This window comes from Lucilia sericata, unplaced genomic scaffold (assembly GCF_015586225.1).
Source record: "Lucilia sericata isolate MDLA Ls3-8-SP2 unplaced genomic scaffold, ASM1558622v1 Contig001464F_arrow, whole genome shotgun sequence".
NCBI lineage: Eukaryota > Metazoa > Arthropoda > Insecta > Diptera > Calliphoridae > Lucilia > Lucilia sericata.
Window position 1 is genome coordinate 102,365 of NW_023995393.1, and position 13,069 is coordinate 115,433.

At 32.0% G+C, this 13,069-nt stretch overlaps 1 protein-coding gene across 1 annotated transcript in view; it reads left to right on the plus strand.

The window, feature by feature from the left end:
- LOC119611491 (putative uncharacterized protein DDB_G0282133) overlaps positions 1–11,942 on the plus strand; it is a gene marked incomplete at its 3' end in the record, with an annotated part of 104,865 nt that extends 92,923 nt beyond the window's left edge. Inside the window, exons 6-9 of the mRNA XM_037967082.1 lie at positions 1,767–1,855; positions 10,875–10,949; positions 11,548–11,612; positions 11,722–11,942. Coding sequence (XP_037823010.1) covers positions 1,767–1,855; positions 10,875–10,949; positions 11,548–11,612; positions 11,722–11,942 — 450 coding nt within the window. The remainder of the gene's footprint in view (positions 1–1,766; positions 1,856–10,874; positions 10,950–11,547; positions 11,613–11,721) is intronic.
- Between the last annotated feature and the right edge of the window lie 1,127 nt (positions 11,943–13,069).

Genomic DNA, 13,069 nt, shown 5'->3' on the forward strand with positions numbered 1-13,069 from the left:
AGACTAGACTATAGACTAGACTATAGACTAGACTATAGACTAGACTATAGACTAGACTATAGACTAGACTATAGACTAGACTATAGACTAGACTATAGACTAGACTATAGACTAGACTATAGACTAGACTATAGACTAGACTATAGACTAGACTATAGACTAGACTATAGACTAGACTATAGACTAGACTATAGACTAGACTATAGACTAGACTATAGACTAGACTATAGACTAGACTATAGACTAGACTATAGACTAGACTATAGACTAGACTATAGACTAGACTATAGACTAGACTATAGACTAGACTATAGACTAGACTATAGACTAGACTATAGACTAGACTATAGAACTAGACTATAGACTAGACTATAGACTAGACTATAGACTAGACTAGACTATAGACTAGACTATAGACTAGACTATAGACTAGACTATAGACTAGACTATAGACTAGACTATAGACTAGACTATAGACTAGACTATAGACTAGACTATAGACTAGACTATAGACTAGACTATAGACTAGACTATAGACTAGACTATAGACTAGACTATAGACTATACTATAAGCTAGACTTTAAGCTAGACTATAAGCTAGACTATAGACTAGACAATATCAGTAAGTTCTAAAGTACTGAATTTTCCATGCCTGATCTGGTAGCCTAACGGACAGTGTTAAGTTCACTCTAGACTACACAAAGACATGGTTAGCTAAATAATTCTTAGTGATGCCAACTACTGGAGATCAAAAGTGGGAAAATGGTACGTACCAATTAACAGCTCCATAACTTTTCAGGAATTGGTTCCAAGGTCCAAAAATTACTTGGTAGTCAGTAAAATCGACTCATCGGGTTTGGATCATGGTAATGCGTTTGTAAGGGAAAGAGAAAATTTTTTCCTAATCAATCAGTCTGATAAGACCTACAGAAATCATTTAAAATGTAATCGAAATTCAGGAGGTTTGCACATAGAACTTGACAATACAATATTAGTTTTTAATTTAATGTAGGGAAAGTTATAAAATCAATGGCAATTTTTCATTATCAATATTTTTCTATTTTATGTATTTCCAATCATTAATTTTAAATTTATTTATTTTTTATTTACCTAAACACATTTTATATCACTAAACTTGATTTTGCATTCACACAATAATTTGTATGTAACTTCTATGGATAAATCGGAGTATAAAGATGTCCAGATGTAGTAATATTTTTTATAAATTAGGTGGAGTCGCCTTTATCGAACCGGAAAATGCTCATTCTTAATTGATATTAAGACTAATGTAAATTTAGAATAAATAAATTTCGTAAATGTCATCATGTTTATTCTAAATTTACACTATTCAATTTTTGTTATATAAAAAATATCCTAAAATTATTTAGCATTATACTAAAATATTTCATATATATTACAAAACATTTTTGTCAAAACCACGAAACATTTCGTACAATGTACGACATTTATCATATATATTAGTTATGGATTATGTTCAGTGTAGCTGCAGTTATGTAAAAAATCCAAAAGGGACTATTCTCTAGCCTGCTATTTAAACTTTTTTACCGCATAATTTAAAGAATTCTACATCTGGCCACCTGAAACTACTTGCATTTTTTACCAATTTCTGTTGTCATATCTTTTTCTCGACTAACACTTTAATTGTTCAATTGTTAAGCTTTGAAATTTATGATTTTTTTGTTTCGTCACTAACAATGGAACGATATTTTTTCTTTTGCCATTGCCTTTCAATGATTCATTTGCAGATTTGACGAGTCAAGTTCAGACAAAGAAATTTTGGATTTATTGTTGGAGAAAAAGCGTTACGATAAACGATTGTTGCCGCCAGTAAATGGTAAGTTAATATTGTGTATGTCTGCATAGTTATCTATTTTTAAATCTTAAATTTGTATGTGTGTACATGCACACAGCTGTGGGCAAAATAATATGTTCAAATAGTCTTTGCACTAGGACCGGATCATAACGGGAAAACCGTTGAAAGAAATTTTGTTTTCTCTATAGTTTTCTAACAATATCAAAAAAGATACATTTTACAACCTAAATTTAAATTGACTTGACGAAATTAAAAAATCCAGTCTCAGTTAATTTTTTATTAAGTCTATAACCTAACAATTTTTTTAGTGTTATCTGTGATATTTCTCTTATGTGCAGGACCTAGTTTCGCCTGTTACTATATTTTTGTACATAACTGTATATAAACACGAATGTCTGAGTGTATGTATGAAAAAATATTCCTATTGAAATGTGAAGAAGACAATTAATTCAAAAGAATTAATTGAGGGGCAAAGTGTTGCCGTATAGATGACAGACATCATCTTCAACGCTATTGATGTCAGTGTCTATTGTTTGTATTTTAGGAAAAAATTATTGAAAAATTTCATTTACTAAAGTACTTGTCATTTTCATTATGATATTCTCTAAACACTGTTCAAGTTGAAAGTGTCCCTGTCTATTTGTATCCATTCCTATGGTATTTTTATAGTAATGTTAACAAATACAAGCCGTAGACCAATGATATGACGGCATCCATAATGGTTGCATTAAAATAAATTGACCGGATATATTGTTATTTCCGGTTTCATGAGTTTTACATTTAAAATGCATACATATGTATCTAAAATGTTTGTAAAAATCTACAAGAACCATGTACTCATGTTTCAAATTAAAACAAATAAAATAAATAACAAGAAATAGAAAATATAAATGGTGGTTTTTACTAGTTTAAGTAATTATTATATTAAATTCATTTGCGGATTACAGTACCAACTGGGATATGATTTTCTTTAGAATAAGGTATACGTAATTGAATTGATTCTTTATTGGCCTCAAAAGATGACCAGTTTTATTTGGATCGGAATCCATATATTGCCAAAAAGAAGGGAAAAATTATAGTGAAGAAGGCAAATACTTTGAATACATTTTTATTGCAGAAATAAAAGCTAAACATCTGTAAAACATAGCATTTACATACCCTACCTACCCTATCTACAACGATATAATTGGAAGGGCATTATGCGCTTGTCTTGATATTTGTAACGCATAGAAATATTGGCCCTACACTCACGTTAATCTACTTCGAATAATTAATTATGTTAAATATACTAATATCTCTGCAACGAATTTTTATATAAAGTTAAATAACACTATGTGTAAATGTCATGCAAATATAACCATATACGGACACCACTATGTGATAAAGAGTAAAAAATTAACCGAATCTTCCAGCTATGCCCAAAGTCAACCACCTTGTTTTTATGGCCCCCAAGATCTGGGGCCTCTGTATCATTTTTGCAAAGAAGTGATAATTTTCTCATGGTCAAAAAATTGTGAACATATAAAACTTCAAAAAAACTTCGTCTTCATTTTTATACCCTCCACCACCATCAGTGGTGATAGAGGGTATATATAACTTTGTCATTCCGTGTGTAACACCAAGAAATATTCATCTGAGACCCAACAAAGTATATATATTCTGGGTCCTTATGAAATTCTGAGTCGATTTAGCTATGTCCGTCTGTCCGTCCGTCCGTCCGTCCGTCCGTCCGTCCGTCTGTCTGTCTGTCTGTGTAAAACACGCTCACGTTAAACGAAGCAATATAATTTAACCAAATTCACCCAAAGTATTCATTATTATCCGGTACAGTTTGGTATTGAAAATGAGCAATATCGGTTCACGTCGGGAAAAGTTATGAATCAAAATTTAAAACAACCTCGAAAAAAAATAAGCATTTTTTTCACATTCTAATGCAATTTTCTCCAAAACTATGCAAGATAATTCCATGAAAATCACCATACATTCGTTTCTACACAAGATCTTGATCCGTGCAGAAAATTGCCAGAATCGGTCCACAATTTCATATACCTCCCATAGAAAAGTACATACTCCCGGAATATGGGTTTTTCGTTAATAACTTCCATCACAATGTTGATATCTTCACAAAATTTTACAAATTAAAATCTTATGTCAATAGAATTCATTCAGAGAAAAATTTTCTGGATCGGTCTATAATTGGACATAGCTCCCATACAAGGTCCCCTCCCGAAAATCACTTAAACGCGCATAACTCATTACTAAATTAAGATATCCATACAAAATTTGGTATAAGTATTGCCCATATGCATAGAAATATTACTGTGAAAGTGTTTTCCGATCGGTCCATAATTGGTCATAGCTCCCATACAAGGTCCCCTCCCGAAAATCACATAAACGCGCATAACTCATTACTAAATTAAGATATCCATATAAAATTTGGTATAAGTATTGCCCATATGCACAGAAATATTACTGTGAAAGTTTTTTCCGATCGGTCCAAAATTGGTCATAGCTCCCATACAAGGTCCCATCCCGAAAATCACTTAAACGCGCATAAATCATTACTTAATTAAGATATCCATATAAAATTTGGTATGAAAATTGCCCACATGCATAGAAATATAACTGTGAAATTTTTTTTGGATCGGTTCAAAATTGGTCATAGCTCCCATACAAAGTCCCCTCCCGAAAATCACTTAAACGCGCATATCTCATTACTAAATTAAGATATCCATACAAAATTTGGTATAAGTATTGCCCATATGCATAGAAATATTACTGTGAAAATTTTTTCCGATCGGTTCAAATTGGTCATAGCTCCCATACAAGGTCCCCTCCCGAAAATCACTTAAACGCGCATAACTCATTACTAAATCAAGATATCCATACAAAATTTGGTATAAGTATTGCACATATGAATAGAAATATTACTGTGAAAGTTTTTCCGATCGGTTCAAAATTGGTCATAGCTCCCATACAAGGTCCCCTCCCGAAAAAAACATAAACGCGCATAATTCATTACTAAATTAAGATATCCATATAAAATTTGGTATAAGTATTGCCAATATGCATAGAAATATTACTGTGAAAGTGTTTTCCGATCCGTCCATAATTGATCATAGCTCCCATACAAGGTCCCTCCCGAAAATCACATAAACGCACATAACTCATTACTAAATTAAGATATCCATATAAAATTTGGTATAAGTATTGCCCATATGCACAGAAATATTACTGTGAAAGTTTTTTCCGATCGGTCCAAAATTGGTCATAGCTCCCATACAAGGTCCCATCCCGAAAATCACTTAACGCGCATAATCATTACTTAATTAAGATATCCATATAAAATTTGGTATGAAAATTGCCCACATGCATAGAAATATAACTGTGAAATTTTTTTTTGGATCGGTTCAAAATTGGTCATAGCTCCCATACAAGGTCCCCTCCCGAAAATCACTTAAACGCGCATAACTCATTACTAAATTAAGATATCCATACAAATTTGGTATAAGTATTGCCCATATGCATAGAAATATTACTGTGAAAGTGTTTTCCGATCCGTCCTTAATTGGTCATAGTCCCATACAAGGTCCCCTTCCGAATATCACATAAACGCACATAACTCATTACTAAATTAAGATATCCATATAAAATTTGGTATAAGTATTGCACATATGAATAGAAATATTACTGTGAAAGTTTTTTCCGATCGGTCCATAATGGTCATAGCTCCCATACAAGGTCCCCTCCCGAAAATCACTTAAACGCGCATAAATCATTACTTAATTAAGATATCCATATAAAATTTGGTACAAGTATTGCACATATGCGCGGAAATATTACTGTGAAAGTGTTTCCGATTCCGTCCTTAATTGGTCATAGCTCCCATACAAGGTCCCCTTCCGAATATCACATAAACGCACATAACTCATTACTAAATTAAGATATCCATACAAAATTTGGTATAAGTATTGCCCATATGCATAGAAATATTACTGTGAAAGTGTTTTCCGATCCGTCCTTAATTGGTCATAGCTCCCATACAAGGTCCCCTCCCGAAAATCACTTAAACGCGCATAAATCATTACTTAATTAAGATATCCATATAAATTTGGTACAAGTATTGCACATATGCGCGGAAATATTACTGTGAAATTGTTTTCCGATCGGTCCATAATTGGTCATAGCTCCCATACAAGGTCCCCTCCCGAAAATCACTTAAACGCTCATAACTCATTACTAACTATAAAGTTTGGCAGAAGTATTGCTCATATACAGAGAAATATTACTGTGAAATTGTTTTCCTATCGGTCCATAGTTGATCATAGCTGCTATACAAGGTGCCTTTCAGAAAACACTTAAAGGCACATAACTCATTAGGAAATAGTGATACCCATAAAAGATTTGGCATTGATACTTTTTTTGTACACATAAATGTTATTTCAAAATTTTTTCACGATTAGTCCAACCTTGGTCAAAGCTCCCATATAAGGTTCCCTCCCGAAAATCACTTAAACGCACATAATTCATTACCAAATAATGATATAGATACAGAATTTTGAAATTTTGTTTTTATATATAATTCGTCATAGCTCTCATACAAGGTCCTTTTACGAAAATCTCTTAAACGCACATTACTCATTACCAAATAAAGCTATTGATACAAAATTTGCCACAAATATAAGTTTTGTATACAAAAATTCTATTTCAAGATTTCTCACGATCGGCTCATAACATGGGTGCGGTCGGTCCCATACAAGGTTCCCTTCCGAAAATCACTTAAACACACATTACTTATTACTAAATTACGATATAGATATAAAATTTGACTGAAATATAGCTTTTATGTACAGAAATTTAGCTTAAAGAATTTTTTACGATCGGACTATAATTGGTCATATCTAGGTCCTGCCCCTGAAAGCACTTTAACCGTATTTAACTAGTTGCATTATCAATTTGTGTAGATTATATATATGTATTTTGAAAATCCTTTAATTTTCACACACATGCATGCATACATGCAAATTACTAAATATCGCTAAGCGCTATAAAAATATAAATGTTTGTAATGTTCAATAAATCTTGGAATTGTAATAGATTTAAGCTGTTTAAATCTTGGGATTTTTCAAATTAAGACATGAGATAACTTATTTCTATAAATATTTGACCAATTAGAAAAGTCTTAATATAAAAGTAGCTGGTGGAGGGTATTTAAGATTCGGCTCAGCCGAATTTAGCACTCTAACTTGTTTAATTTCAAGTGGAAAGTTTTACATTGTGAAATTACACTGTTTTTACAAATTGACACCTGTACGTATAAGTGTTAATGGTTTATTGATATTACAAATATTAAGTATAGGCCTTATTTATTGAAGTACTTGAAATTTTTTTTTTAACACCTAAAAAATCGAATTTAAAATTTTTATTTTTTTTTTGCGCAAAAATAACACCGAGGCGCCAAAATCTTGGGCGGCCCATAAAGAGATACATTACTTTGGGCAAAACTGCGAGACGGGTCTTTTTTTGATCTTTTATCACACAGTAGTGTCTGTATGTGGTTTGTTTTATCTTGTTGCACTGTGTAATACGTTACATTTTCGTAAAGATCAGACATTCTTTTTAACATAAAAACAAATCTCTCCACAAAATTTAATAAGTATTTGAACCCAGTCTAGTCTATAGTCTAGTCTATAATCTAGTCTATAGTCTAGTCTATAGTCTAGTCTATAGTCTAGTCTATAGTCTAGTCTATAGTCTAGTCTATAGTCTAGTCTATAGTCTAGTCTATAGTCTAGTCTATAGTCTAGTCTATAGTCTAGTCTATAGTCTAGTCTATAGTCTAGTCTATAGTCTAGTCTATAGTCTAGTCTATAGTCTAGTCTATAGTCTAGTCTATAGTCTAGTCTATAGTCTAGTCTATAGTCTAGTCTATAGTCTAGTCTATAGTCTAGTCTATAGTCTAGTCTATAGTCTAGTCTATAGTCTAGTCTATAGTCTAGTCTATAGTCTAGTCTATAGTCTAGTCTATAGTCTAGTCTATAGTCTAGTCTATAGTCTAGTCTATAGTCTAGTCTATAGTCTAGTCTATAGTCTAGTCTATAGTCTAGTCTATAGTCTAGTCTATAGTCTAGTCTATAGTCTAGTCTATAGTCTAGTCTATAGTCTAGTCTATAGTCTAGTCTATAGTCTAGTCTATAGTCTAGTCTATAGTCTAGTCTATAGTCTAGTCTAAAGTCTAGTCTATAGTCTAGTCTATAGTCTAGTCTATAGTCTAGTCTATAGTCTAGTCTATAGTCTAGTCTATAGTCTAGTCTATAGTCTAGTCTATAGTCTAGTCTATAGTCTAGTCTATAGTCTAGTCTATAGTCTAGTCTATAGTCTAGTCTATAGTCTAGTCTATAGTCTAGTCTATAGTCTAGTCTATAGTCTAGTCTATAGTCTAGTCTATAGTCTAGTCTATAGTCTAGTCTATAGTCTAGTCTATAGTCTATAGTCTAGTCTATAGTCTAGTCTATAGTCTAGTCTATAGTCTATAGTCTAGTCTATAGTCTAGTCTATAGTCTAGTCTATAGTCTAGTCTATAGTCTAGTCTATAGTCTAGTCTATAGTCTAGTCTATAGTCTAGTCTATAGTCTAGTCTATAGTCTAGTCTATAGTCTAGTCTATAGTCTAGTCTATAGTCTAGTCTATAGTCTAGTCTATAGACTAGTCTATAGTCTAGTCTATAGTCTAGTCTATAGTCTAGTCTATAGTCTAGTCTATAGTCTAGTCTATAGTCTAGTCTATAGTCTAGTCTATAGTCTAGTCTATAGTCTAGTCTATAGTCTAGTCTATAGTCTAGTCTATAGTCTAGTCTATAGTCTAGTCTATAGTCTAGTCTATAGTCTAGTCTATAGTCTAGTCTATAGTCTAGTCTATAGTCTAGTCTATAGTCTAGTCTTGACTATAGTCTAGTCTTGACTATAGTCTAGTCTTGACTATAGTCTAGTCTTGACTATAGTCTAGTCTTGACTATAGTCTAGTCTTGACTATAGTCTAGTCTTGACTATAGTCTAGTCTTGACTATAGTCTAGTCTTGACTATAGTCTAGTCTTGACTATAGTCTAGTCTTGACTATAGTCTAGTCTTGACTATAGTCTAGTCTTGACTATAGTCTAGTCTTGACTATAGTCTAGTCTTGACTATAGTCTAGTCTTGACTATAGTCTAGTCTTGACTATAGTCTAGTCTGGACTATAGTCTAGTCTTGACTATAGTCTAGTCTTGACTATAGTCTAGTCTTGACTATAGTCTAGTCTTGACTATAGTCTAGTCTTGACTATAGTCTAGTCTTGACTATAGTTTAGTCTTGACTATAGTCTAGTCTTGACTATAGTCTAGTCTTGACTATAGTCTAGTCTTGACTATAGTCTAGTCTTGACTATAGTCTAGTCTTGACTATAGTCTAGTCTTGACTATAGTCTAGTCTAGTCTAGTCTATAGTCTAGTCTATAGTCTAGTCTATAGTCTAGTCTATAGTCTAGTCTATAGTCTAGTCTATAGTCTAGTCTATAGTCTAGTCTATAGTCTAGTCTATAGTCTAGTCTATAGTCTAGTCTATAGTCTAGTCTATAGTCTAGTCTATAGTCTAGTCTATAGTCTAGTCTATAGTCTAGTCTATAGTCTAGTCTATAGTCTAGTCTATAGTCTAGTCTATAGTCTAGTCTATAGTCTAGTCTATAGTCTAGTCTATAGTCTAGTCTATAGTCTAGTCTATAGTCTAGTCTATAGTCTAGTCTATAGTCTAGTCTATAGTCTAGTCTATAGTCTAGTCTATAGTCTAGTCTATAGTCTAGTCTATAGTCTAGTCTATAGTCTAGTCTATAGTCTAGTCTATAGTCTAGTCTATAGTCTAGTCTATAGTCTAGTCTATAGTCTAGTCTATAGTCTAGTCTATAGTCTAGTCTATAGTCTAGTCTATAGTCTAGTCTATAGTCTAGTCTATAGTCTAGTCTATAGTCTAGTCTATAGTCTAGTCTATAGTCTAGTCTATAGTCTAGTCTATAGTCTAGTCTATAGTCTAGTCTATAGTCTAGTCTATAGTCTAGTCTATAGTCTAGTCTATAGTCTAGTCTATAGTCTAGTCTATAGTCTAGTCTATAGTCTAGTCTATAGTCTAGTCTATAGTCTAGTCTATAGTCTAGTCTATAGTCTAGTCTATAGTCTAGTCTATAGTCTAGTCTATAGTCTAGTCTATAGTCTAGTCTATAGTCTAGTCTATAGTCTAGTCTATAGTCTAGTCTATAGTCTAGTCTATAGTCTAGTCTAGTCTAGTCTATAGTCTAGTCTATAGTCTAGTCTATAGTCTAGTCTATAGTCTAGTCTATAGTCTAGTCTATAGTCTAGTCTATAGTCTAGTCTATAGTCTAGTCTATAGTCTAGTCTATAGTCTAGTCTATAGTCTAGTCTATAGTCTAGTCTATAGTCTAGTCTATAGTCTAGTCTATAGTCTAGTCTATAGTCTAGTCTATAGTCTAGTCTATAGTCTAGTCTATAGTCTAGTCTATAGTCTAGTCTATAGTCTAGTCTATAGTCTAGTCTATAGTCTAGTCTATAGTCTAGTCTATAGTCTAGTCTATAGTCTAGTCCATAGTCTAGTCTATAGTCTAGTCTATAGTCTAGTCTATAGTCCAGTCTATAGTCTATAGTCTAGTCTATAGTCTACTCTATTGTAGTCTACAGTTTATTCTATAGTCTAGTCTATAGTCAAGTCTATAGTCAATTCTATAGTCCGGTCTATAGTATACTCTGTAGTCTACCCTATAGGCTAGTCTATAGTCTAGTGTATAGTCTAGTCTATAGTTAGTCTATTGTATATTCTGTAGTCTAGACTATAGTCTACTCTATAGTCTACCCTACAGTCTAGTCTATAGTTGGAATTTAAATTTTGCAATTTTCATGGTTTTTCCTAATATTTGCAGATCGATATGTAATACATTGAATAGTTTTTTATCTTAAATAAGAAAAAGTAAAATCGATTTTAAATAAGTTAAATTTTACAGATGAAGACTTTTGCTGTGGATTGTCATCACCAGATATGGCTACAGAACTAAATTCAAGGAGACCACATAGACGCGGTTTGTTTATTTTATGATTGACTTAAAATCTTAATTAATCTATATTAGAGACTTACAAATATGTCAATTTAATAGTTTTGTCATTTGAATTTGATTTTATGACACCTTTTTAACACATTAAACAAATATTAAAATTTTAATTATATTTTAAAGTAATTTAAAGTTCCGCTAAACACAAATGATAATTGCGGCAATAAATCTTTTAATTAATTTTTTTCTTTGTAATATTATGTTTAACATTATTTTGTTTAATTGCGTTTCTTTTTGATTTAAGTTTTGTGGCAATCCACGGCAATCAATTTTATTACTTGTGTTTTTTTTTTCATAAATAATCATTAATCTTTTATCTTTAATTTATGTACCACTTTCGTATGTATTTGTTAGATGATTAAATTATTTTTGTACTTTGACCAAACATTCGTTTTAGTACATTGTGTTCACATGTGTATTTTTGTTCTTTTAACGTTAGTTTCTTTAGAAAGAAATTCTTTGAAATTATTATTAAAATTATATTAATTGATTAATTGTTATTTATATATTTTTTCTATTTGTTATAATATGAATTATTAACCTCAATGCCAACAACTACAACAAACAGGTACTCTTACGGTAAATGTGAACGTTTTACTACTTAGTTTAGCATCGCCTGATGAGAGTAGTCTGGTAACTATATAATTTTAATATTAATATTTTGAATTTATAATTTCATTTGTTTTTTTTTTCTATTGTATCGTATTTTGCATATTAATAAAATAAATTTGAATTCGTTTAGAAATATGAAGTGGAATTTCTGTTGAATCAACAGTGGAATGATCCTCGTTTACAATATGGCAACAAGTCACATTATGATTTTCTAAATGCATTGCATCATCACGATAGCATTTGGACGCCGGACACTTATTTCATTATGCACGGCGACTTTAAGGATCCCATTATACCCATGCATTTTGCTTTAAGAATTTACCGGAACGGGACCATTACGTACGCAATGAGGTGTGTATAAAATAAACTTTTCTTGTTATTTTATCTTAAGTATATATGATATGTATTATATTCATATTTTCTCTTGTTTAAAATTATGAATATGTATTTATTTATTATACACGTATATACTTACATATGTACATACATACATACATATGTACATCTGCTACTGCCAACATTGTTACTAAGTACTACGTACAATTGCTAGAAAATATTAGGTAGGTAGGTTGATAGGAGGATTGTATACTACATCAAATCCAAAGAAATACACCTAGGCCAGTATCGGGCCTGTTGTGCGCTCCTTATCATAAAAAAAAGGGAACTGAATGAATTATTTTACAGTGTTCATAAACTCAGTTTCCTGAACGTAATTCCTAAGAATCTTCCAATCAGTGTTAGTCAGGAATGTTATTTCCGCAATAACATCACTTCCAAAATACTTGGATCTAACTTCGACGAATGCCTGGCAGTGGCAAAGAAAGGGCTCCAGAGTTTCACTGTCCTCTCCACATGCTCTACATTCGTCTGAATCCGCACGTCCAATTTTGCATAGATGTGCTCATACTAACTTCAGACTTGCTCATTTTGAGGAGATTTTTCATCTTGCTCTCATCAGAGTCACCCCATAGGATCTTCGTGGTTCTTCCCACTGTTTCATTATTCTAAGAGGCCTTATGGGATTCTCTCACCCATATTTTTAGTTCAGCTACATGTCCTATAACCGATTTTGAACAGTTCGCCTAAAGTAAAGAGCCGTTCGACTGTACGGTTCCTATATAAAATACTTTGGAAAAACACCTCCAAACTTTAAAAACGGTGCAAAACTAAAATTAAAAATATGTTTGCCAATGAAATGCACACATATTTTTCTAGGCGTCATGAAATAACTCCCCAAAACAAAAATGAAATAACTCCCTAAATTTGGGGACTTATTTCATTATGAAATAATTCCCCAATTTAAGAATGAAAAAAAGCCCCAACGAAATGAAATAACTTCCTAAATTAAAATGAAATAACACCCCATTTTTGGGGATTTATTTCATATGAAACAAATCCATAATTTTAAAATGAAATAAGTTACCATTTAAAAATAACAAAGTGACATTTCTAAAAATAGTAGGTCGCTCATACTTTCG